This window comes from Lolium rigidum, chromosome 1 (genome assembly GCF_022539505.1).
Source record: "Lolium rigidum isolate FL_2022 chromosome 1, APGP_CSIRO_Lrig_0.1, whole genome shotgun sequence".
Lineage (NCBI taxonomy): Eukaryota > Viridiplantae > Streptophyta > Magnoliopsida > Poales > Poaceae > Lolium > Lolium rigidum.
Window position 1 is genome coordinate 239,502,523 of NC_061508.1, and position 28,000 is coordinate 239,530,522.

The 28,000-nt window shown below is 43.4% G+C and overlaps 1 protein-coding gene across 1 annotated transcript; it reads right to left on the reverse strand.

Annotated features, from left to right (window-relative positions):
- Nucleotides 1–4: 4 nt before the first annotated feature.
- Nucleotides 5–28,000, reverse strand: LOC124656551 (mitogen-activated protein kinase kinase kinase 18-like). Its single transcript, XM_047195275.1, has 4 exons — nucleotides 26,601–28,000; nucleotides 5,031–5,202; nucleotides 387–474; nucleotides 5–342 (listed from the first exon to the last, which is right to left on the reverse strand). The coding sequence occupies exons 1-4, from the start codon at nucleotides 27,884–27,886 to the stop codon at nucleotides 5–7; spliced, it is 1,884 nt and encodes a 627-aa protein (XP_047051231.1). The 5' UTR covers nucleotides 27,887–28,000.

Sequence of the window (28,000 nt, forward strand, 5' to 3'; positions counted from 1 at the left end):
CCCTTTAGACGCGCGTGTATTTGGGCGCGGAGGAGGAGAAGCCACAGACGGAGGCACACGATCTGAGGGCGCGGAAGATCCCGGGGAGTCGGTGGAGCTGCTGCGCGGCGAAGAATCTGCAGGTCCCGACGCTGTCGGGGCAGGAGATGCTGCGGCAGGATTTGCTGCGCCACGAGCAGCTGGTGGTGTTGCCGAAGGAGAGGAAGAGCGCGGCACAGAGGATCCAGAGGCCGGAGTACGTGCAGACGAGGCGGGACCGCGTGACGAGGCGCTCGAGGCGGGACCGTGTGACGCAGCGCTCGGAGCAGAAACTGGCGCACCTGGCGCCGAACCTGGGGCTGACTGGAAGGATCCCGAGGTAGATTCAGTGCCACTGTTTGTTTCACCTGAAACTTGTGAGGGATCATAAGAACTGCTCAGAGCACCGTTTTGACCCAAATTTTCGCCAGGTGGTGTATTTCGACGAGCTGTATCCTGCAGAGTATAGGGAACAGGACTAGCAGATGGGTTAGAAGCATGATTATTTTCCAAAGTAATATCATCAATAGTGTCGCTCCCCTGCTCAAAATTACGAAGAGAAGGATCAAGTAAGAGAATTTGATTGCGGAGAAGGGCACCAGCATTGGGATGCAAGGATTTAAAAGGGAAGACAGCCTCATCGAAGACAACATCCTGTGAGATGTAGACTCGTCCAGTAGAAACCTCTAAGGGCTCCTTTGATTTGAAGGATAGGAAAAACATAGGAATAGGAAAAGTATAGGATTGAAATGACATGTCTACTTGAATCCTATAGGAAGATGAAGTTTGTTTGATTGTAGCAAAGGAATTTTTCCATGAGGTATGAGCTAATGCTTTTTTCCTATAGGAATTACACTACAAGATTCCTATAGGAATTTTTCCTATAGGATATGTTCCTATGAATCAAACAACATGTATAGGAAATTTTCCCATAGGAACCAAATCCTACACAATTCCTATGCAAATCCTTTGAATCAAAGGAGCCCTAAGCATTTAACCCCTTTGTGACGTGGACTATACCCCAGAAAAACACATTGCTTAGAGCGAAAAGCAAGTTTGCGCTTATTGTAAGGACGAAGATTAGGCCAACATGCACACCCAAAGACACGAAGAGAGGAATAGTTAGGATGAGAGCCAAGGAGACGATGAACAGGAGTGTCATTGTTAATAACTCGACTAGGGAGCATATTGATAAGATATGTGGCTGTAAGAAGAGCTTCATCCCAAAATTTTAGTGGTATGCCAGCATGAGCAAGGAGAGACATGCCTACTTCAACAATATGACGATGTTTTCGCTCGGCAGCACCATTTTGCTGATGAGCATGTGGGCAAGAAACATGATGAGAGATACCCTGTGTCTGAAAAAGTGAGTTGAGTTTAACATATCTCTAATAAAGGACTAGGGAGCCACCATCGCCAACTAGAACCACTCAAGGTCAAACCTAGGGTTTTCACCCTAGAAACTCAAAACGAAGTCTGCAAGGGTCACCGTTCCCACTTATTGAGAACATTGCTTCAAAATGCTGATCGCCCGACACACAAACATACTTCTTCCAATCTTTTGCTAGTCCTCCTTGGGATCTTCTCGACTCGACAAGATCACGTGGGATGGAACTCTAGAGCATGCATGATCTTCATCAAACATGACCATCATGACCCCACATCAACACCTTGGTAATGACAACAACGCAAGTGCCAAGTCTAATTAAACCAAGGTGGATGGAGATGACCACAAGCCAATGGAAAATGAATCTTCACGTTAGGTTGCACTCCCGTGGCGGAGGTGGAGAGCAGGAATCACAATGTCTACTACAGATGTCGATCTGGTGCACCACAGATCTCGATCGAACGCATGACTCTGAATACCACACATACGCCTCCTAGGCGATTTCCAGTGCGATTCCCTTGCCGGAGCAGCTCGGAAGGAATGCGATTAACGCTAGAAACCTTCATTATCCAATCCAGCGCCACGGTCGTGACAGCAAAGCACGATAGGGCCAACGCTATCCTCTCGCGGTGACGAGTTGTAATATCCCAGGTAATGGGGTTACAAAAAATAGAGGAAACAGATGTGTGCATTGCATTCATGCATAGAAAATCTGGGGAATTTTCGCGCTTTAAAGTAAAACGATCCACGATGAATCGAAGTTTCACTTGACCTTGGTGGAATTGAAGTAGCTCATCAAGTCAAGCGCTATAAACCTCAATGTGACATTGGTAAAACCTTGTTTTGGGTAGAGATGATTTGATCTAAGGGGTTAGATCAAATGGAATTAAAACTAACACAACAACACTTTACTCAATGATCAATTACTTGATCCTATAAAATATTATAATATGATATTCCTTGCCATAACATATGAACATCCATTTAATTGGAAACCAAGTGACAATAATTGGAGAAAACTATTCTTCACTTATCTTCTCCATATCTGAAAATTAATCCATGATCCTACCATGAAACCTCATGGTATTCATTCCACTTCAACATTGGAATTATAACAAGAAGACCCACTCTAGAAATAGATATTCTTCTCCATTCCAAGTTATTACACATCAAACCTAGAGAGGTGAGAGTTCTATAGTATTTATCAAAGAAGCAATAACAAAACTTGAGTTAAACCTTGGATATAAATCCAAGGATTCAAATCATTATCTTCAAGACAACCCTAGAGAGAGATAACCATTAATGTTAAACATAGATCTTGATGATCACATCAACCTCTATGGAGCTTAATATTAGATTAGCATTGAAGTCCTTCCCAAATGAGAGAGACCATCCATACTAATCCTAGTTCTATCTATACAACTATCCAAATGGTTAAACCATCGGTTCTTGAGGGAACTTTAAGTAAATATCTCAGGCATTTTCTTGGGATATAAAACTATTGAGACAACCATGACCATGACCATCCTAGATAGTAAAATAGAAGTGCAATACCTTAATTGATCAAGACAATGCTTGATCATGGAAGTGAGAAACCTAGTTAATGAGAGATACCTTAGGAAGCCAAATCTTGATCACTATAAATTGAGTGATGATCCTAAACCCTAAGAACTTGAGATAGAGATATTAAGAACAAGTTGATCATGCCTAATCCATGATCATGCTCTTGAGATATGTGAGGATAAGTTAAACCCTAATAGGATGACTAGATATCATTCACCACATGAAATATTAGGGAGGTAACTAGTAAGAAAACCTAGACTTATATCCCAACCTTAACTTGGGAACCACTTGGTGATCATAAGTAGAATTATCCCACCTCTACATTACACATATTCTTCACCTAAGGAACATAAGAAAACATTAGAGTAAAACTCCATACTTAATATGGTGAGAAACCATATATCCATATGACCAAAGTTAACTATAAAAAGAACTATAACCAATAAAGTTACTTAAATAATAAATTGAGATTAATAATAGAAGCCAATTGGTAGAAGATAAAACTAATTCTTAATATCTTAGTAACTGGGAGGAGAATACAAAATGTTAAGTAAGCAATCACCTTATCATGGTTAGGGGAGATTAACCCTAGCACATGCAATATGGTGCCATTTCACCTCTATAACCTAGAATTAAACCTCAACCCTAGTTTGAGTATCACTATGGTGATCACAATATAAACCTAAACCATAATTGAGATTCAAACCAATTGCCATTAGGTAAATATCATTAGAACCCTAATGGTTCATTAATTAAATACAATGTTTCAATTATAAAACATCAGAGGCACCTAATGCCAAGTCCTATAAGTAAACCATATATGTAGTGATCAACCATTTATTCTTGTAACCAAGATCAACCTGGAGGGAGACGATACCTATCTTAGGTACTTTCAAAGCTAATAATGGTGTTAACTTTATAAGGGGGTTGTAAAGGAAATCATAAAATCCTAATAGCATTAATGCTCACATAAAACCATATGTGAACAACCCACTTCTCAAATAGAAACCAACCCCTAATAACCAACTCTGAAATACTTGGAGTTGAGATTAACAACTCTATTAATTCCAAATAGATTTGATTCATATAAAAAGGAAATTAAAATGAGCGTATAAATTCATGTCTATTTGTTATTTTGAATAAAACATAAGTATGTGATATAACTCAATATAAAAAAAACACTTATTTCAAATGGAAAATGGGTGTAATAGTCATTACACAACATCCCAAAGTGAATTAACTTATAAGATACCTGCAAAATAGAAAGGTGATAAAAATATGAGTTTAAATTAGCAAATATAAAATAGAATTGAAAACAGAAAAATAAAAAAAAACAGAAAAGAAAAGAGATGGACTTTACCTGGCCGTGTAATCCATGAAGAAGCCCAGCAGTAGCCTGCAGCGAAGCCCAACACCATCACCACCCCGCAGCCCAAGTCTCGGCCCAAAACCAACCCACGTAACGTTTCGTTAAAAAAAATCCTGAGGAGCTCGTCCTCATCTTCTTCCTCGCGCGGTGGACAGCGCGACGCCGTGCCTCTCTTCTCTCTCGCGCTGGCGCCCTCTCCTCGACCGAGTCCGTGACGAGGCACGCGCCCAGGAGCAGTATAAAGCCCCCGGACAAGCACTAGCTCCGATTCCTTTCTCTCTCTGCTTAATTTTCGTTCAATGCCGAAACCCTAGCCTCACAAACACCGTTCACCGCCGGCGATTGAGGAAGCCCCAGACCTCGCCGCAACCACCATCATCTCCGCCGTCCTCGACATGATCACGGTGCAAAAGGAATCGAGCTAGGAAGCAGCGTGTACCGCGAATTCGGCCATTCCCTTTCGCTGTGCTGCGGGGAAAATGGCGGTCGTCTCGTCGCTACCGACCACGATCGACTACAGCGACCAGCTAGCAAGCATCAGGGTGAGATTCCGCTTCTCCTGAGCATTCTATTGCGCCCTAGTTCGTGTCGTAGAAGCCCGTCACCGTCAACCACCATCCGCCGCCGTTGTTCGTGATCGGCGGCGAGGTTCCGATGACCATTAGCGAGCGGCGCAACCAACACTCGACTCACCACAGTGACCCGGTTCGAACAATCACGCACACGCACCCGCGGGAGCACTCCTGGGTCGGCGCCATCCTTCACTGGCCGCCGGCAGGGAGCTCTCTGGCCACGTCCACGATTTTGACCACGGTCAAAAGCAACGTGGCGGATGACCTGGTCAATGGCCCACGAGTCAGTGACCCTGTGGGTAGGCAGCCCGGGTGCATTTAGTTGTTTTCATTTTAATTCAAATCTAATAATTGCTGCAACTTCAAATAATTGTAGAAAATTCATAAAAGGTCAGAAAAATATAAATGTGATATTAAAATTCTTAGAAAAGAAAACTCTATCCAATAAAAATATAATATGAAATTTTTATTTTTCAATAAAAATTAAATTATTTAACACTTGTTATTTAACCATTACTTTTAATTCCAAATTTAGTTAAAATTCAATAATTAACAAAAACTTCTAAAATTAATAAAAAACCAATAAGCAAATCAGAAAAATAATAAAACTAATTTTCCTTTGCTTATAATTTATTAAATCCTTAATAGGAGGATTTAAATCCTAATTAATAATTACTCTAATTATTAATTCTTTAAAAATAATAAAAGGACAAATCCAATATTATTTTAATTTCAAAGTTATTAATAACTTCAGCTTTATTAATGAAGTTATTAATACAAGAATTATAGAGTAATTAGGAAACCCTAGTTCCATTATAAAACAAAGTGATAACCCCATAATTTCATGTGGGATCCTAAAACCCTAATGCCCTGTTTGGTTGCACTGAATTGGCCTCTGAATTGGCTTTTTGGAATTGGAAACCTCAATTCTAGTGTTTGGTTGTACTCAGTATTGAAGTGTGGATTTGGAAACCAATTCAGAGCGCCTCCCCGCACGGCCAACTTACCCGTTCGCCAATTCGAGCCCCGGACCTCCGTATTCGCTCGGAAACGGCCCGTCGCTCGCTCCCCGCCTCTCCCGAGAAACGCCCCATCGCTCTCGCTTGTCTCGCTCCCGTCCCCGCGCCGGAGAAGGCGACCACGGCGGCGCCGCCGGTGCACGCCGCCGCCTCCTTCCCACTCCGCCTCTGGCCTCCTTCCGCCCCTGCCTTCCCTCTGTCCCGCCGTCCCATTCCCCGTCGCTGCACCCTCCCCGTCAAACCCTAGATGCGGGGCGGCGGCGCGATTTGCTCGGCGGGCGGCGCGACGTGCTCGTGCCCCGACGAGCGACGGCCGCGGGCGAGCTCCTCCCTCCGTCGCGCCGCCGTGGGCCTCCTCCGCCCTAGGTCGCGCCGCCGCGGGCCACCTCCGCCCTAGGTCTCGCCGCTGCGGGCCACCTCCGTCCTGGGTCGCGCGAATCGGGTCTCGCGATCCACTGCTGCCTCCCGATCTAGACGGGCCATGGCTCACGAGTCACATCCTTTTTCTGATTTTTCTGATTTTTTTGTTCATCTCGAAATGAAACATGATTATGTGAAAAATAATATTAAAACATTCCGATATACATGTTTATTTTCATTCAGATTACACAATATATATTGTTCAAAGTCAAAAAACTTTCAATTCCGCACATTGTACATCCAAACAAGTTTTAGAATTCCATTGCAACTTCGATTCTATATGTGAATACCACGCGCATCCAAACAACATTTGTGGTATTGAATTGAATTGGTTGATTTGGTTTTCCATTGCCAATTCAATTCAGAGCCCAATTCATTGCAACCAAACACAGCATAATGCCATTTATAACCTAGCTCCACTATTTCATTTGAACCCTAGTTTACTTCTAAAACCTAAACTCTAGATCCTCACATGTAATCATGGCATTCTATTTTCATACATAGAATCATAACAGCAATTAAATACTTGCCATGCCACCTAAAATTGTAGAAACCCTATTATCAATAATTTAGTAGTCCATGTAGGCATACCTATCCAACCTAATTGATCAAATAAGGGCAACCAAATGCAAACCCTAGCTCCTATCCTTAGAGATATCAATCTTAATTAACCATGCCTAGCATCACACCATTATGATGAACCCTAATAGCAACCATGCCCATTATCATGCACCACCTAACCATACTCTACTAAACCCCATTAGTGTAAGATAATTATTAAGCATCCTATTCAGGAAACCACTATTCCTTACTTAGTGAATCCAATAACAAACCCTAGACAACCTCAACCCTAATTGATATACTTCTTATTATTTAAGAAGTATGTTCTTCAAAAGTTATTCTTTTGAAGAAAATAAGGAATCATCAACAACCCTGCTTATAAGGACCTATATACCCTAGCTAGCTATCACCAACAAGATGAACCAATCTTAATAGCAACCTTGTATGATTAATTGCTTAGAATGCCAGGCTTAGCTCAACCTTATAATTACTAGCTTCTGATGAATCTCACTATGTTGTAATCCATCTAATAATTACTCCAGAAACTAGTAGAAACCATAGTCAACCATAGAACTCCACCAACCTAATTATCATACTTGTTCATTATTAAAGAACATGTTCTTCCAAAGTTATTCTTTTGAATTATATAATAAGTAATCATCAACCATGCACTATAGGACTTAAACTTGACAACTGATCTTTACTTATTATACAACTATTATCCCCTGGTGTGTATGATTGTTACTATGCATTTTACCACTTGCTTATGATTCTAAAACAACACAAACCTGAATAAGAATCCTGTTTGTGAATCACTCTAAAAGTGCAACACATCCTGAACTAATCATTACCACTCACTAATCCTAAATCATCGGGGTTAGATCACGCTTAGAGCGACTGCATCTCATACTTATGCATTATTGCATCCTTTCCAATCTTTTAAACATCGTCCTTACCGGACGATGATGCTATTTCAGAATTTGGAGTTATTACGTATCGAAGACCTTGACTGCATAATCTTGCAGTCAAGAAAGGCAAGTTCATCGCTTGCTCATGTCATTTGAGTATCTTTATCAAATTACTTGCAAAGTACTATGATTATCACTATTGCATAAAAACCAAAACCACTATTTTCATAACTATGAATATGACTATGTGGTGGGCAATGGAACCATGGATTGTGTTGATATGGTGGAGGTTCCATTGCAAGGGTTAATATCCATCTAGGATTAAACAACAAATGTCGCCGATGATTCTTGTGCCGTAATACCCGTGTTAACCATAAGATCCGGAGTGGGACGGAGTAGTCAAAAGTGTTTCCACCTCTCGTACATCAACGAATGCGCTTACCGTAGACACTTGACCCAAGTTGGGCAAGCGGTGGGGTGGGGATCCCATTCTAATTCCCCACGGTAAGTGGTCTATGATGGGTTGCAGCTACCGGCGAAGGAGTTTGGTTAACGAGTCCCAAACTGTTGTCGTGGTCGGGGTCCATCCTTAAATGGTGTAAGAGGACCGACGAGGACCCAGGGTCGGGGTATGCAACAAAGGGTGGGTGTTCGAGGTAGCGGAGGAACATGATTGGCTAGACCTTATACCGGGCCTCACACCATAGGAAGTGTGGACGGGTCATTCCGGTTGGCACCAAGGTTAAGATCTCTTATGGGTAAAGCAACACACCTCTGCGAGTGTAATGAACCGTGACCTGTCACTCCTCGTTCCGGGATATGGAACTGCGAACGCGGCCGGAAAGGAGCTCCATGAAGTTCTAGTAAACCGGTGAAGGCTGACGGACATAGTTCTTCTGAATAAAACCAACCTTTTGAAGAAATGGTTATGAAAACCTGCATTGGTATTAGACTTTCTGGTCTAATGCTGTAGCTAGTGCATTAAACACCTCTTTCCTATAATGAACTTGTTGAGTACGCTCGTACTCATCCCACTCTTAAATCCCCTGCTTAGATATGGAGGCATCGAAGGAGGATCTACGAGTGCAACACGAAGATCGAGGAGTCAACAACTACTTCAAGGGACAGGAACCCTGTCGGAAGAGGCGAATACCACATCCAACAAGGAGAAACCTAGATTAGCAATAGAAAGGAACTAGCTTCCTAAACTTAGCTCCTATTTAGCTAGAATCTATTCATAGCCTCCGTAGCTAGTTAAATACTCTACAAATAGAGTTCGTGATAAGACTAGTCTACGAGTCGTTCTTCCGGAGTTATTTGCAGCTTTACCTCATTGTAAAGTAGGAGGTCTGTGATGATCTTATGTAACTGAGTCAATGTTGTAATTCTATAGACATACCTTGGACCCGCATATGTTTCGTTGTACCACTCGAGCAATATAATACTAGTGGAACGGTGTTTCATTGGTGTTATATCAGACTTGCATACTACACCATGCAGTGGTATGCCGGGTCACCACAGTTGGTATCAGAGCAAATGCTTTGACCCTAGGATTAAAACCCTTTAAAGGAGACCTATAGGTTTGGTAGTGTCTATAGGTAGTTGTCTTAGTTAAACCCAATATTCTTATGACTTGAGATGGATATTCACTTGAGAATAATCCTGACACACTTGAGTCAACATTTCCTACCTATCCTTCCTAAGTGAAGTTAGTTAGCTAATCCAAAACATGTAGCACATCAATAAGTCCTTAAAATAATAGATGAGTAGATCACTGTTGGTATACAATACATGTTAGTCCAAAGAGAGGGTACAACCATAAGGAAGTTATCCTATTGGAAGATGTGTACCAACACATGTTATAGTTAAGTAAGAATTACTCAGACCTGTACTAGAAGTAATATCAAGTGATTAAGAAATCCTAATAGAAGATGTAGACCAAGATAAGTAATGAGTAAGTAAAATTATCTAGACATATGAAACAATTGATAGTAAGTGATAACTATGAGTCATATGAGGTAGTATAAACCATGATGAGTCAATCATGGGAAATAAGGAAGAGTGATAGGAATAATATATGACTACTTACATGGTAGAGATAGAAATCATATATGGTACACCTGAGAATCATAATGTGATGGATTAGAACATCATAAATATTTAGGAGAAGTACAATAAGAAGTCAAGTGTTAAACAATAGTGCAAGAATTGTGTTCCGAAACAATGGGAAGTGTGCCAAGCACATCATGATCATAGTTTATGATAGAAACACTTGGAAGTATATGAGTTTTATCTTAATAGATAAGTATTTAGAGTAGCCATGTTAGAACTCAATGTATCATAGGAAGTAGTCCTCAATAGCACTTATATATGGTACACTACTTTATTAGAACTTCCAAAGAAAACTAGGTTAACCTTAACTATCCTAGGCCATTCTGTTTCAAGTTTGTCTCATTGCAAATGAGCAATTAAGATAAATGTTGAGACAAATAATAGAAATTCAAGTATTTGTGCTAAGTATCACGATATAAACCTATCTTATGTGGTGTTTTATATTACACATCAGAGCCTGATGTTTAGAGATGTCTTACTCAACTATTATATTCAGGCTTATGATGGTGTGTAATATAAACACGAAACTGAATCTTCTTGGATTTTTATTGGATTTTCATTGTTTGACTAGATCCATACATGAAGTTTGACTTTGATATGCAAATGCATGTTGCAATATCAATATCCTACTTGATGTTAAAGATCTAGAGGGTAAGGGTATTCGTGTGAGGAAGTGACGAATTCTAGATATTCTAAAGACAAGATGAAGGTACATCAGAAAAAAGGAAGTAAAGTTGTGGGAAGCAACCACAATATTCAGAAGGAAGTACCAATCAAAACTCATGCTTTACCTCAACAGAGGAGTACTTTAGTACGGAAGAAGCATGAAGGTGAGAATATGATGATTATGGTGAAGCTCAAGCAGATCCCTAGTCATCATGGAAGAGGGAATGCATAGGAGATCACTTCAGATACTATATTCATAGTGTCAGCTAGTGGTTTTCTTGCAAAATAAACCCTGAATGAAGGAAGATGATATATGAAACTATAGCAGATATAAGAAGAACATAGTTGATACCAGAAGACCACAATTGGTATAGTATCAATACTACGAGATAAAGTAGAAGATGTCTTGTCCAGTTGATCAGAACCTATAATAGAATCCATTTTTAGATATCAAATAGCCACAGTTGGTACAATAACCACAGCTGGTATCAGTTGGTATTACAAATAGTCCACGATTTAATTAGTTATAACAAAAGTTTGTGAACAAATAAAAATCTTGTCAGCCAAATAGCTAGATTTATAAACATTTAGTCAGAGGATTCACATTGGATGTCCACAATTGAGTGGATACACCACAAAGTTTCTTCGCGAGACCTTAGAAGAAGTAAAACCCATAAGTTAGAACCAGACCAATATTCTAACCATAAGTCCAATTGTTGGAAGAAAAGGAGTTGAAGATCATAAGAAAACTCTAAGGGGTAGAGTAAAGATTGAGTTGGATGTACAGTAACTCAATACTTTGAGCATAATAGAAGAAGAAGGTCTGAACTGAGAGGAAGTTCGATCTTATTTTCATAAGATTGTTAAACACTACTTTCAGAAGGATGTCAGACCAGAAGCCGAGATTTATACCTCGAGGAAGTAAGAAGTGGATTATAACTTGAGAAAGTGAGTAAGATTTACTCAGAAGTATGGAAGCTCAATTAAGCTAAGTTTAATGAAGTTGGATGAAGGAAATACCGTAGACCAATAAAGCTCAAGATGGCCAAAGAATGAAGACGATTGAACATACCAATATCAAATACTATTAGAATGATTCCTTTCATGGAACCTAAATAACCCAAAATAGTTATTGGTATCAACTATAAACCATGATTGGATGGACTAAATGAGTCTAATCCATTCCTAGGAAAATAAATCATCACAACCATCCCCATGGTAAGTACCTTCCCAAGTACCATTATTGCAATTTTGGTAGTAAGGGGATAAAAAAGACCTATTTTATCAAATAGGAGATTGTTATCCAATTAGTCCTCAATAAAGAATGCCAGGACAAGAAGAAGTCCCAATCCTTGAACCTTCAATGAGAAAGGAAATAAGATTATGATATTGAAAGAAATCAAATAATTAAAGTTAGAAGCCATGGTTCAGAGACATATATTATTAGATTCCCGGAAGAAAATCATAGAACTGGGATTAGAAACTTATGTTCAGAGACAAACCATAATGGATTCCAGGAAGAATCTGGACAAGGGATATATTCAATTATATCCAGTGAGATCACCACGGAGTTCGAGAAAAGAAGTAGTCTGCACAAGACAGATCCACATTCCGGAAACGTGAGAGAGTTCAAACTTCGAGGACGAAGTTTAGTTTAAGGGGTAGAGACTGTAATATCCCAGGTAATGGGGTTACAAAAAATAGAGGAAACAGATGTGTGCATTGCATTCATGCATAGAAAATCTGGGAATTTTCGCGCTTTAAAGTAAAACAATCACAATGAATCGAAGTTTCACTTGACCTTGGTGGAATTGAAGTAGCTCATCAAGTCAAGCGCTATAAACCTCAATGTGACATTGGTAAAACCTTGTTTTGGGTAGAGATGATTTGATCTAAGGGGTTAGATCAAATGGAATTAAAACTAACACAACAACACTTTACTCAATGATCAATTACTTGATCCTATAAAATATTATAATATGATATTCCTTGCCATAACATATGAACATCCATTTAATTGGAAACCAAGTGACAATAATTGGAGAAAACTATTCTTCACTTATCTTCTCCATATCTGAAAATTAATCCATGATCCTACCATGAAACCTCATGGTATTCATTCCACTTCAACATTGGAATTATAACAAGAAGACCCACTCCAGAAATAGATATTCTTCTCCATTCCAAGTTATTACACATCAAACCTAGAGAGGTGAGAGTTCTATAGTATTTATCAAAGAAGCAATAACAAAACTTGAGTTAAACCTTGGATATAAATCCAAGGATTCAAATCATTATCTTCAAGACAACCCTAGAGAGAGATAACCATTAATGTTAAACATAGATCTTGATGATCACATCAACCTCTATGGAGCTTAATATTAGATTAGCATTGAAGTCCTTCCCAAATGAGAGAGACCATCCATACTAATCCTAGTTCTATCTATACAACTATCCAAATGGTTAAACCATCAGTTCTTGAGGGAACTTTAAGTAAATATCTCAGGCATTTTCTTGGGATATAAAACTATTGAGACAACCATGACCATGACCATCCTAGATAGTAAAATAGAAGTGCAATACCTTAATTGATCAAGACAATGCTTGATCATGGAAGTGAGAAACCTAGTTAATGAGAGATACCTTAGGAAGCCAAATCTTGATCACTATAAATTGAGTGATGATCCTAAACCCTAAGAACTTGAGATAGAGATATTAAGAACAAGTTGATCATGCCTAATCCATGATCATGCTCTTGAGATATGTGAGGATAAGTTAAACCCTAATAGGATGACTAGATATCATTCACCACATGAAATATTAGGGAGGTAACTAGTAAGAAAACCTAGACTTATATCCCAACCTTAACTTGGGAACCACTTGGTGATCATAAGTAGAATTATCCCACCTCTACATTACACATATTCTTCACCTAAGGAACATAAGAAAACATTAGAGTAAAACTCCATACTTAATATGGTGAGAAACCATATATCCATATGACCAAAGTTAACTATAAAAAGAACTATAACCAATAAAGTTACTTAAATAATAAATTGAGATTAATAATAGAAGCCAATTGGTAGAAGATAAAACTAATTCTTAATATCTTAGTAAGTGGAGGAGAATACAAAATGTTAAGTAAGCAATCACCTTATCATGGTTAGGGGAGATTAACCCTAGCACATGCAATATGGTGCCATTTCACCTCTATAACCTAGAATTAAACCTCAACCCTAGTTTGAGTATCACTATGGTGATCACAATATAAACCTAAACCATAATTGAGATTAAAACCAATTGCCATTAGGTAAATATCATTAGAACCCTAATGGTTCATTAATTAAATACAATGTTTCAATTATAAAACATCAGAGGCACCTAATGCCAAGTCCTATAAGTAAACCATATATGTAGTGATCAACCATTTATTCTTGTAACCAAGATCAACCTGGAGGGAGACGATACCTATCTTAGGTACTTTCAAAGCTAATAATGGTGTTAACTTTATAAGGGGGTTGTAAAGGAAATCATAAAATCCTAATAGCATTAATGCTCACATAAAACCATATGTGAACAACCCACTTCTCAAATAGAAACCAACCCCTAATAACCAACTCTGAAATACTTGGAGTTGAGATTAACAACTCTATTAATTTCAAATAGATTTGATTCATATAAAAAAGGAAATTAAAATGAGAGTATAAATTCATGTCTATTTGTTATTTTGAATAAAACATAAGTATGTGATATAACTCAATATAAAAAAAACACTTATTTCAAATGGAAAATGGGTGTAATAGTCATTACACAACATCCCAAAGTGAATTAACTTATAAGATACCTGCAAAATAGAAAGGTGTTAAAAATATGAGTTTAAATTAGCAAATATAAAACAGAATTGAAAACAGAAAAATAAAAAAAAAAGAAAAGAAAAGAGATGGACTTTACCTGGCCGTGTAATCCATGAAGAAGCCCAGCAGTAGTCTGCAGCGAAGCCCAACACCATCACCACCCCGCAGCCCAAGTCTCGGCCCAAAACCAACCCACGTAACGTTTCGTTAAAAAAATCATGAGGAGCTCGTCCTCATCTTCTTCCTCGCGCGGTGGACAGCGCGACGCCGTGCCTCTCTTCTCTCTCGCGCTGGCGCCCTCTCCTCGACCGAGTCCGTGACGAGGCACGCGCCCAGGAGCAGTATAAAGCCCCCGGACAAGCACTAGCTCCGATTCCTTTCTCTCTCGCTTAATTTTCGTTCAATGCCGAAACCCTAGCCTCACAAACACCGTTCACCGCCGGCGATTGAGGAAGCCCCAGACCTCGCCGCAACCACCATCATCTCCGCCGTCCTCGACATGATCACGGTGCAAAAGTAATCGAGCTAGGAAGCAGCGTGTACCGCGAATTCGGCCATTCCCTTTCGCTGTACTGCGGGGAAAATGGCGGTCGTCTCGTCGCTACCGACCACGATCGACTACAGCGACCAGCTAGCAAGCATCAGGGTGAGATTCCGCTTCTCCTGAGCATTCTATTGCGCCCTAGTTCGTGTCGTAGAAGCCCGTCACCGTCAACCACCATCCGCCGCCGTTGTTCGTGATCGGCGGCGAGGTTCCGATGACCATTAGCGAGCGGCGCAACCAACACTCGACTCACCACAGTGACCCGGTTCGAACAATCACGCACACGCACCCGCGGGAGCACTCCTGGGTCGACGCCATCCTTCACTGGCCGCCGGCAGGGAGCTCTCTGGCCACGTCCACGATTTTGACCACGGTCAAAAGCAACGTGGCGGATGACCTGGCCAATGGCCCACGATTCAGTGACCCTGTGGGTAGGCAGCCCGGGTGCATTTAGTTGTTTTCATTTTAATTCAAATCTAATAATTGCTGCAACTTCAAATAATTGTAGAAAATTCATAAAAGGTCAGAAAAATATAAATGTGATATTAAAATTCTTAGAAAAGAAAACTCTATCCAATAAAAATATAATATGAAATTTTTATTTTTCAATAAAAATTAAATTATTTAACACTTGTTATTTAACCATTACTTTTAATTCCAAATTTAATTAAAAATTAATAATTAACAAAAACTTCTAAAATTAATAAAAAACCAATAAGCAAATCAGAAAAATAATAAAACTAATTTTCCTTTGCTTATAATTTATTAAATCCTTAATAGGAGGATTTAAATCCTAATTAATAATTACTCTAATTATTAATTCTTTAAAAATAATAAAAGGACAAATCCAATATTATTTTAATTTCAAAGTTATTAATAACTTCAGCTTTATTAATGAAGTTATTAATACAAGAATTATAGAGTAATTAGGAAACCCTAGTTCCATTATAAAACAAAGTGATAACCCCATAATTTCATGTGGGATCCTAAAACCCTAATGCCATTTATAACCTAGCTCCACTATTTCATTTGAACCCTAGTTTACTTCTAAAACCTAAACTCTAGATCCTCACATGTAATCATGGCATTCTATTTTCATACATAGAATCATAACAGCAATTAAATACTTTCCATGCCACCTAAAATTGTAGAAACCCTATTATCAATAATTTAGTAGTCCATGTAGGCATACCTATCCAACCTAATTGATCAAATAAGGGCAACCAAATGCAAACCCTAGCTCCTATCCTTAGAGATATCAATCTTAATTAACCATGCCTAGCATCACACCATTATGATGAACCCTAATAGCAACCATGCCCATTATCATGCACCACCTAACCATACTCTACTAAACCCCATTAGTGTAAGATAATTATTAAGCATCCTATTCAGGAAACCACTATTCCTTACTTAGTGAATCCAATAACAAACCCTAGACAACCTCAACCCTAATTGATATACTTCTTATTATTTAAGAAGTATGTTCTTCAAAAGTTATTCTTTTGAAGAAAATAAGGAATCATCAACAACCCTGCTTATAAGGACCTATAAACCCTAGCTAGCTATCACCAACAAGATGAACCAATCTTAATAGCAACCTTGTATGATTAATTGCTTAGAATGCCAGGCTTAGCTCAACCTTATAATTACTAGCTTCTGATGAATCTCACTATGTTGTAATCCATCTAATAATTACTCCGAAACTAGTAGAAACCATAGTCAACCATAGAACTCCACCAACCTAATTATCATACTTGTTCATTATTAAAGAACATGTTCTTCCAAAGTTATTCTTTTGAATTATATAATAAGTAATCATCAACCATGCACTATAGGACTTAAACTTGACAACTGCTCTTTACTTATTATACAACTATTATCCCCTGGTGTGTATGATTGTTACTATGCATTTTACCACTTGCTTATGATTCTAAAACAACACAAACCTGAATAAGAATCCTGTTTGTGAATCACTCTAAAAGTGCAACACATCCTGAACTAATCATTACCACCCACTAATCCTAAATCATCGGGGTTAGATCACGCTTAGAGCGACTGCATCTCATACTTATGCATTATTGCATCCTTTCCAATCTTTTAAACATCGTCCTTACCGGACGATGATGCTATTTCAGAATTTGGAGTTATTACGTATCGAAGACCTTGACTGCATAATCTTGCAATCAAGAAAGGCAAGTTCATCGCTTGCTCATGTCATTTGAGTATCTTTATCAAATTACTTGCAAAGTACTATGATTATCACTATTGCATAAAAACCAAAACCACTATTTTCATAACTATGAATATGACTATGTGGTGGGCAATGGAACCATGGATTGTGTTGATATGGTGGAGGTTCCATTGCAAGGGTTAATATCCATCTAGGATTAAACAACAAATGTCGCCGATGATTCTTGTGCCGTAATACCCGTGTTAACCATAAGATCCGGAGTGGGACGGAGTAGTCAAAAGTGTTTCCACCTCTCGTACATCAACGGATGCGCTTACCGTAGACACTTGACCCAGAGTTGGGCAAGCGGTGGGGTGGGGATCCCATTCTAATTCCCCACGGTAAGTGGTATATGATGGGTTGCAGCTACCGGCGAAGGAGTTTGGTTAACGAGTCCCAACCTGTTGTCGTGGTCGGGGTCCATCCTTAAATGGTGTAAGAGGACCGACGAGGACCCAGGGTCGGGGTATGCAACAAAGGGTGGGTGTTCGAGGTAGCGGAGGAACATGATTGGCTAGACCTTATACCGGGCCTCACACCATAGGAAGTGTGGACGGGTCATTCCCGGTTGGCACCAAGGTTAAGATCTCTTATGGGTAAAGCAACACACCTCTCGCAGAGTGTAATGAACCGTGACTCGTCACTCCCCGTTCCGGGATATGGAACTCGCGAACGCGGCCGGAAAGGAGCTCCATGAAGTTCTAGTAAACCGGTGAAGGCCGACGGACATAGTTCTTCTGAATAAAAGCAACCTTTTGAAGAAATGGTTATGAAAACCTGCATTGGTATTAGACTTTCTGGTCTAATGCCGTAGCTAGTGCATTAAACACCTCTTTCCTATAATGAACTTGTTGAGTACGCTCGTACTCATCCCACTCTTAAATCCCCTGCTTAGATATGGAGGCATCGAAGGAGGATCTACAATGCAACACGAAGATCGAGGAGTCAACAACTACTTCAAGGGACAGGAACCCGTCGAAGAGGCGGATACCACATCCAACAAGGAGAAACCTAGATTAGCAATAGAAAGGAACTAGCTTTCTAAACTTAGCTCCTATTTAGCTAGAATCTATTCATAGCCTCTCGTAGCTAGTTAAATACTCTACAAATAGAGTTCGTGATAAGACTAGTCTACGAGTCGTTCTTCCGGAGTTATTTGCGCTTTACCTCATTGTAAAGTAGGAGGCTGTGATGATCTTATGTAACTGAGTCAATGTTGTAATTCTATAGACATACCTTGGACCCGCATATGTTTCTGTTGTACCACTCTGAGCGATATAATACTAGTGAAACGGTGTTTCATTGGTGTTATATCAGATTTGCATACTACACCATGCAGTGGTATGCCGGGTCACCACACGAGTAGATGCGGCGGAGAGGTGGTTTGGGTGATGACGCAGGGAGCCTGCAAAGTCACCTGATGTGATCCAAGAGGATCTAAGGTATCAACCCATTGCCTCATCAGGGAGCCCAAAATTCAGCAAGCACAAACAACCTAAACCGGTTCATCCGCCGTCAGAAACTCAGGGCACACCACCAGAGAATACCTCCTCCTCCACCACCACCACGGCACATGGACGCCGCCCTAGTTGCTGCACATCAAAGAGCCGGCCTCATCGTCCCAGACTCGCTCAGCGCAGGTTCGACCGAACTTTATCTTTTATTGGTACCAGGGGAGGATGAATGATTGGAAAACTCGTAACTTGACATGTAAAAAAAAGCCACAGTTCCTTCGAAAATGGTAAGATCTTTGGCGCAAGAAAAAGGGGTGGCCCATAGCATCTTGACTTGGTTTGGAGTCCTCTTTTCCAATACCGATTCGGGTTCCTCTCCTGTAGAACATGCTAATAATATGTATGGCTTCCCCTAATTCGACCGGAGCGCTATGAGTGGGACTCCAACTATAACATAATTGACAGATTTAAGATGTGCTCCCGCAAGTAAAGGGGGTTCTTGATCTTGATGTCAATTGCAACGATTTGGAAATAATAAGCTCCAGAAATGCAGTCGAAAAAAAAAAAGGAAACTAGTGTACTGTACTAATCGTAATATATGTCAGCGGGGCATGCTTAATTCTGGCGCAAAGCAGCATTGACTTTGGTGTTCACTACTGTTGCTACCGTAGCCTGAATCGAGGCATGCTCCGGCGACGAGTCCAGATCCATGCATCTTGACTTTGTGCATGTCAGCCCACGTTGATTCGTACGCTGAATAGCGGCGGGGCAGCATTTGTCGGCCTGTTCCGGTAGGCGTTCATCAGATTAGGGTTTAGTGTGTTTTCGGCTAAGAGAAATTGGACAGAAACAACCCTACATTGTCAGCCATAGGACACCGCCTGCTTGAGCAGAAAGACAAAATTAAGCAGCATAGTATATACTACCTCCGTTTCAAGAAATAAGGCGCACGCGTATTTCAAGACGAACTTTAACCATAAAAATTGAGCAACAAAATCTTGATTATATTATATGTAATTAGTACCGTTGGATTCGTATTGAAAAGAACTTTTTAATGGTACTAATTTCATACAAACAATTTTGACGTATATGAAGTTATTCTTGGTCAAACAAAAAGCTCGTAAAACGAGGGCTCCTTATTCCTTGAAATGGAGGTAGTAGTAACTAGATCCTGGCGACATGTAGCTCTAGCGATGGGGTGAAGGGCAGCAGAGCCTTGTCCCCTGCACAAGCAAAAGCCGAAAGTTAGCGAGCGGCTGGAAATCGCCATGACAGCCTTTGGCTTGAAGCTTTTCCCGTCGGGCATTGCCTCCTACGCAAGGATCGCATTTACGTACGTGCTCACTCGCTCCTGTGCTCTTCAAGCAAAACCTGCCGCGCTAGCTAGCTAGCAAGCTAGTGTACCGTGCTTATGCATGAACAATTAACATCGATCGCATCGGCCACACACAAAACTAGTCAGAATACATAAATAAATAGTAACACCATCTCCCCTAGTTTTAGCCTAGCGAGATCCGTAGTGCCATTTGAACCGCTCGGTGTGTGCTCAGCATCTCATGTGCTTCCAGTATTTTCTTATCGTTCACTTCACGGGGATCAGTGGCCAGTGGTCCTTCGCCTAGCTACGGCCATGGAGATCCATTGCAACATTCAGCAAAGGAGCGCCTAGCTAGGTAGGTAGAGCTAGCTTGTCACATGTAGGATATAAATTGGCGCGCGGCCAATTGGGCGCACCCTTGTATGATAGGCCGTCGCCCAATTCTCGGATAATCCTATTCTTTTGCCACTTGTGTTGATCGATCATCTTTTTTACCTTTCGGTGATGGCCGGTGCGCCGACAATTCTGCAACTTCCGTCTAGCTAGGATCCACCGTCATCACATCCAAACTTCCGATGCGATACATATGTTTCGATGCATGAGTAGAGTATATCGATCGTGCTTATCTGCAAATTTTCATCGTGCATCACGAACAGCGTAGTCAACACAGCAAGCATCCAATTACTTGGCAGGACTAGGAGTCTCGGAAACAAAGATTGATTGTCACAACGTACGTACAGTACGTGATATCCTAAACTTCGGCAGCATCGAACACAGCCCCGCGTTACCTATCCAAAGCTAGCTACTGGAGTTTGTTGGACGGACACTGACAATTTCCGTCCGATGACATAGATGCCACCGCCACTGACAGACTAGCCAGCAACACTACCAATACAGATTACGGACGACATATAATCCTTGCGCTAAATGATGCTGAGATGTCGTCGCTGATTGCTTGTAAGCTAGCTACAGCTTATTCAAGAACGTTTTCCAGATCCAACAATCACCATCACATGCAAGCCCCGCATCGCCGAAGACAATCTTCAGGCGCTGAATGCTGCTACTTGCAAACTAACCAACATTTGCACATGGCGATGGAATATACCGCCATCAGGCTGGCTCTTGCCGGATCCTTTCTGACGATCGTTCGAATGGAAGATGCTACGCATCGCAGCGCGAACATGGGAACCTACGTCCTCTGCTTCTGCTGTAGTACAGAGAGAGATATGCCCTCCCTCCTTCGTACCCCGCTGCGATCTATGCACATAAAGTACATCGAGCGACAGGCGGATGATTGATCCGATCTGGTTCGTACCGCTAAAGAAGATTTCAACAGTTAATAATCAAATCTCGTCTACTACAAGCAAGTGTACGATGCATACGATCCATGAGGCTACCTACTCGTAAAGTATTTGTATAGAGAGACTAGCTTTGGTACATCGAATGCAACTGGTTGGGAATAACAAATGGTTTGCATGCCAGTTCATGTACCGTCACATGCCGGTTTTTCATCGGTTAATTAACGCCTTTGCCTTTTTCTAAATTATATTATGTAATCATGTGATCAGTGGTCGAGGCTCTGGTAGGGTAAAGTTGGGCGTCAAGGCCAAGTTCCTCGATGTCAAGCTCAAGTCAAGTTATGCCCAAGGCCGAGGCTGTTAAGTTTTTCAAAAGATTTCGCCTATTTGCAAGAACTCCTATGATGTGAACCGCAAGAATCTCAAAGTAACCCAACACACTACAAGCATAGTTTGTGAGGATTTTCCTTCTCGTGGTCATGATGTTCCCAAGATGTGGCCATATATTTTTTCCAAGCGACCCAGCGAAGGGATCGATTTTCATTACCAAAGAGATAACGAAAACATGGCCAGACAGCCAAGTATCATTCAAGTGATAATAGGAAAATCAAAAAAGGAAGGGCCGGGGGGAGCACCGCCTACCGAACTAGGTTTTACAGGGCAGGATTGGATAGGCAAGAACACACAATACGGGCATCAGCAGGAGACAAAACAACCAAATTCCCCCAGCAACCAGAGCACTTTTCTTTGATCATGAGTACCAGATTTGTTATTGTCATCTCCAGTATCCATCTTGTCCATCAGAAGAGGAGGATTTGAGGCAGCCACCTGTTCCTAAGTCAGCAGCCATCGCAACAAGGTTCAGGAGGTTGTCAGCACCGGCTCGAATGTCTTCAGTATTTCATAAAAACAATAGAGTAACTTATGATTACAACGGGGGGAATGAATAAGTTTGCCTTCAAAGTAAGAGGGATCTTGCTTTTCCATAAGTGCCTAAAAAATATGTACATGCCATTGTTGCATAGATGTTTTGTACACTGACTTGACAGTAAATTTGCCATTTTTTGACCATTTCCAAAAAGGTTTATCACTCTCCTCATTAAGATTGATATGAGATAATAAGGTCAAGAGTCTATTTTTCTGAATAACTAGATCAGGGGTCATCCATCTCTTAAAGGTAAAGTTCCAGCACATATCAGCAGCAACTGCCACTGAGATACTTTGCTCATTACAGATAATGTAAATATTAGGGAACATGTCTTTCAGAGGGCTAATCCCACACCAGGAATCACCCTAGAAACTGGTCAATCTTCCATTTCCAACCTGCATCCTTCTCCCACACAGATACACATTTTTAATTTGCAACATGTCAGCCCACAGAGGGGAACCACCAAACCTGTGTTTTACAAAGAAAACATCAGCACCTCTAAGATATTTGTTCCTCATGAACTCCTGCTAGGGCCCATTGTCAGTCTCTAATTTCCACCACTATTTACACATCAGACTATATTGAATTTATACAGATCCTTCAAGCCTAGACCACCTTTCTTTCTTGGATTACAAATTCATTTCCATCTCACAAAATGGCATTTTCCTTTGTTAGGATTTCCAGCCCAAAAGAAAGTTCTTATGGGTTTATCAATCTCTTCAATGTTTGTCTTATGTAGCAATCTCATGGACATTTGATATACTGCAATATACCGAATAAACATGCATCAATTTTGATGAATCTTACACCAATGAACATAGTATTGCCAATCCAGCCACTTTTTTTTTTGGTTCTATCACCTAGAAACCACATTTCAGCAACACTAGGTCTCCTGACACATATAGGTGTGCCTAGATATTTGATTGGCCAGGAACCTTTCTGACAGTTAAACAAATCAGCAAAACAATGAGCTTTAATTTCATCATCCAGTATCAACATAACTTCACTCTTCTCAAAATTTAACTTTAGACCAGACATGGATTCAAAAATGTACAACAAGAGTTTCAAATTTCTTTCCTGGTGCAAATCATCTTGAATCAGGAGAATAGTATCATCACTATACTGAAGCATAGCAACTCCCTTGTCAACCAAATTACTAGCTAACCCACATGTATTAGGATGGACAGGATGTCGATGTGGTGCTACGCCACTACATGTATAGACTGGTGCCGCCACCACCACCACCGTGGGCAACTTTTCGTTGGGCGGTCCACTCCCTGCCTCGTCGTTTCGCGAGGCCTCGGCCTCACACAGCGGATCGTCTCGCTTAGGGCCATCTCTCTGCATCCCCAAGTCGGAGCAATCACCCCCCTCCGACACGGTGTCTCGAGAGCTGAAGGCCGAGGCCGAGCCACCCTGCCTCGGTGCCACATTGCCACTTCTCCTTCCGCTGCCCCAATAATGAGAGGTTACCTCCGCTGCCACTACCGTCGAAGGAGGACACAAAGAAGGTGGCCTTGTATATGCGTCGCTTCGCGTGACCGATGCCCCTGCAACTCGTAGGGGCTCACCAAGGCGCTGACAGAATCGACGAACGAAGTGCCGACCCTGACAAGGAATACACTAGAAGGTGGTCCGCGATGAAGAGTGGCGCCATCATCAACTTGGACGGCGCCGAGTCTAGCCTAAGTGGCTTCTCATTCTCCTTCTGCGACGATGATGTCGACTGCAGCGGCAACAAAGGCGAAGAGGCGGACAACGACGCCGGCGGGCTTTACTTAGGTTTACAACCGCTGCTAGTAAATCAAGGGCCTGCGAAGTTTAGTTTAAATTTCTCTATACTTTGTTCAAACCATTGTTAAAAAATCTAAATTCGAATGAATTTCATTCGTTTGTTTAATTTTTGTATTTATATTTTATTTGATTTTTGATTATTTAGGGGCTATGTGAGAATTGACGGTTTTGGGAGCGCTCAGAGCATCTCCAGTCGCGTCCCCCAAACCGTCCCCCAAAGCGATTTGGGGCGCGCCGGACAAAAAAAGCGTTCCAGCCGCGTCCCCCAAAGCCCTTTTTTGTCCGGCGCGCCCCGGTACGGTGTCCGGCGCCCCGAGCCCGTCCCCGTCCCACAGGGGACGCACCGGGGACGCCGGACACAACGAAAGCGAGGCGGGCTCCCACATGTCGGCGACTATTTGCATAAACCGTTGGTTCGCGCCTCTTTTCTCGTCGCTTCTTCCTTCCCGCGCCTCCCACCCCACCGCCGCCGCCGGATTTCCCGGCCGTTTGGGCGTCTCGATCCGTGCTGCGAGTCGGCACCGTTGTTGCGGTCGGGGCTCCCGCCGGTCGTGCCGCCGCCGCCGCGTCGCCGGCGCCTCTCGAACGCGCCGTCAAATCCGCCCCACCTCCGCGCACGTAAGGTGCTCGACGACTTGCCGGTTAGGCGCGATTGGTCGCTGTTTGTTGCGTCGTCTCGCCTCGGCGCAATTTTAACCATTGATTTTGCTTTAGCCATGGACAGCGACGATGAGATGGTTGCCCTGCTCGCCGGAGGACGAGCAAGCGTTCGACGACGACCTGCGGGAGCATTTGCCGATCATCGCCTCCCTCCAGGACATGCTTGACGCCGAGGCGGAGAAGAGGAAGAGGCCGCGCCGCGGAGGATCAAGGCCGGGAAGAAGGAAGTCGAAGCCCCGAGCAGAGGATGGAGGGGCATGCCATGCTGCACAACGACTACTTCGCCGACGGGGCAACACATGCCGACAATTTTCGGCGCCGGTACGAGGATGAGCAAGGGCCTGTTCATGAATATCCTCCACGGCGTTCGAGAGTTCGACCCCTACTTCAAGCTCAAGCTCGACGCTGTAGGCGTTCTCGGGTTCTCATCCATTCGAAGTGCACCGCCGCCATGAGGATGCTTGCATACGGAGCACCTGCCGATACACGGGACGACTACCTTCGCATGAGTGAGTCTACCGCCATTGAGTGCATGTACAAGTTTTGCCGAGCTGTGGTGGTAAAGTTTGGCAAATACTACTTGAGAGGGCCAACCGAGGAAGAGACGCAAGGATCATGGCACAAAATGCTGCCGGAGGATTTCCCGGAATGCTTGGAAGCATCGATTGCATGCACTGGGCATGGAAGAACTGCCCGTTTGCTTGGCAAGGTATATACAAAGGGCATCATGGATATTGCAGTGTGGTGCTTGAAGCTGTGGCAGATTATGACCTGTGGATTTGACATTCTTTCTTTGGCATGGCGGGATCACACAATGACATCAACGTGTTGCGACGGTCTCCGGTGTTCGACGAGACTAGTGGAAGGGCATGCTCCACCATGCAACTATGAGATCAATGGCCACCAATATACCAAAGGCTATTATCTAGCCGATGGTATATATCCAAAATGGGCCACTTTTGTCAAAACAATCTCGAATCCATCGAGTCTCGAAGAATTCTCACTTTGCTACACGACAGGAGGCTTGCGGGAAGGATGTCGAGCGGGCATTTGGTGTGCTTCAAGCACAATTTGCCATTGTCCGGTACCACTGCTCTAAGCTGGTCTCACGACCAAATGTGGGAGGTGATGCGAGGCTTGTGTGATCATGCACAACATGATCATCGAGGATGACCGCAAGAATCATGTTAGGTCACATGTTGGTCCCTATGAGTGTCAAGGACCTCTCGCGGAGGTTGATCATGAGGTGCCTGCAGATTTTGCTGATTTTGTGGTCATGCACGCAGAGATCCGTGACGACGAATGTGCATGAGCAACTTCAAGCTGATCTCGTTGAGCATTTGTGGAGGATCAAAGGAAATACCGTGGCACCTTGATGTATCATCTAGCCCTTTTTATTATATTTGATTACTTGTTTTATTGTTTGTTGTAATTTAATTTGAAAACAATCCTCGAAAACATTTTTTTCATATGCTACATTTGATATAAATGGTTTATGTGTTAAAAAAATTATTTTAAATGTTTGGGGACGGCGTTTGGGGGACGCGGCTGGGGAGCGACGTCCCCCAAACGCGGCACGAACAAAACACGTCCCCCAAACGCTCAATCCGGCGCGCTTTGGGGGACGGTTTGGGGGACGCGACTGGAGATGCTCTCAGGCGTGACACATGACCAAAACAAAATTCGTCGTCTTTTCTCGCGCGATGGAAGATCTACTGCATTTGCTCCTTCCTGTCCGATGACATAGATGCCAACTGGTCGGGAGTCAAGCGCAATTCGCTGGCGTTCGCGATGTGAAAGTTTGAGGAACAGTACCTGCTACCGTTGCTGCTAATAGTGGGGCGGATCGGAGAGGAGAAACAAATGACAGGACGAATAACAGCAGGGGAAAAGGTAAACTTGGGCAGCCAGCCGGGACAAACAATAACATATCCGAAAAGAATCCATTGCTTGTGATTGGAAGAATGGCTGTACAATCGCTACTAATCACGTGATCACCATCATCACTCCGCTCCCCATTACATTTACAGCTGCTCGTGTCATTGTGACGATCGCCATCGGCATGTGATGAGGCCTGGCTGTTCGAGGCCCCAGCGTCAGCCACACGCCCGGCGGAGCTGCTGCTGCCGCCGACGGGAGAATCGCCGTCGGTATCCGCCTCCGGCGACATTGCGCGCTCGTCGTCGCCGTGGACGGTAGGGCCGGAGGAATGGACCGTGATCCAGCTCGCGTCCCAGGTCCAGTCCGGCGCGCCGGCGGCCAGGCCGCGGACTCTGTCGATGGGGCAGGCGGTAGCGGTGTCCGCCGTCGTGTCCTCGTCGTCCTCCCACAATGCCTGGTCCAGGACGCTCTTGGGGGACACGAACATCCCCTTCTCAGCGATCCCCTGCACGGAGCTGGATGGCAACACAGCGGCTGCTGCCACGAACTCGTGCTCGAGCAGCTGCTCCGCCGTCCACCGCTTTGCGGCGTCCTGGAGCAAACACCTGCCCAAGAAGTCTTTGCCTTCCTCTGACAGCCACCGCGGGAGCTCCGGCGCCTCGCCCGAGAACGCGACGTGGTGCAGCGTCGCCACGGTGCTGGCGAACCGCTGCCACGGCGCGGCGCCGGTGGCCATCTCGATGATCGTGCAGCCGAGCGCCCAGATGTCCGCGGCCGGGCCCTGCGCCTCGCCCCGCGCGGCCTCCGGTGCCATGAACGCCGGCGTGCCCATCACACGGTGCTCACCCGCAATGCCGCCGCCCGTCGTCCGCCGCGCGCACCCGAAGTCGGCGATCATGGCGCGTCCGTCTGCCCCGATGAGCACGTTCCGGCTCTTGACGTCGCAGTGCGCGACCCCGGCGTCGTGCGCGTGCGCCAGCCCCAGCAGGATGTCGCGCGCGCGGGACTGGATCAGGGCCTCCTCGCACTGCCCGCCGCGGCGCCTGATCTCGTCGGCCAGCGACCCGCCGGGCGCGTACTCCATCAGCATGTCGTAGGCGCCGCTCGCGTCCTCGGACGCGGACACTGTCGAGCCAAGGCAGCGCACGACGTAGGGGGAGCTCAGGCCGGACAGGATGCTCTGCTCCCTCTTCAGCTCGGCAGCCCGGTCGGCGCCCACGGTCTTCACAGCGAACAATTCGCCCGTCAGGCGATCGACGGCGAGCGACACAGTGGCGGAGGAGCCCCTGCCGATCGTCGGACCCCGCGTCCACTCCACGACGCCCATTCTTGCGGATTCTTGCAGCCGCCGCCGCCGCAAGAACGGCTGAAGCGCGGTGCGGTGGCGTGTGCTCTGCTTCTTGTTTCGGAGTGGTGGACGCAATTGGAATTGGGGGCAGGA

Excerpts from the sequence above, each read along its gene's own strand:
- LOC124656551 (XM_047195275.1), bottom strand. The coding sequence starts at position 27,886 with ATGGGCGTCGTGGAGTGGACGCGGGGTCCGACGATCGGCAGGGGCTCC. Across the intron at positions 5,203-26,600 it reads TTCTTTTCGGATATGTTATT|GGTCACTGACTCGTGGGCCA; the intron begins GTTTGTCCCGGC and ends GCCTACCCACAG. Across the intron at positions 475-5,030 it reads GTTCGAACCGGGTCACTGTG|GATACAGCTCGTCGAAATAC; the intron begins GTGAGTCGAGTG and ends TATACTCTGCAG.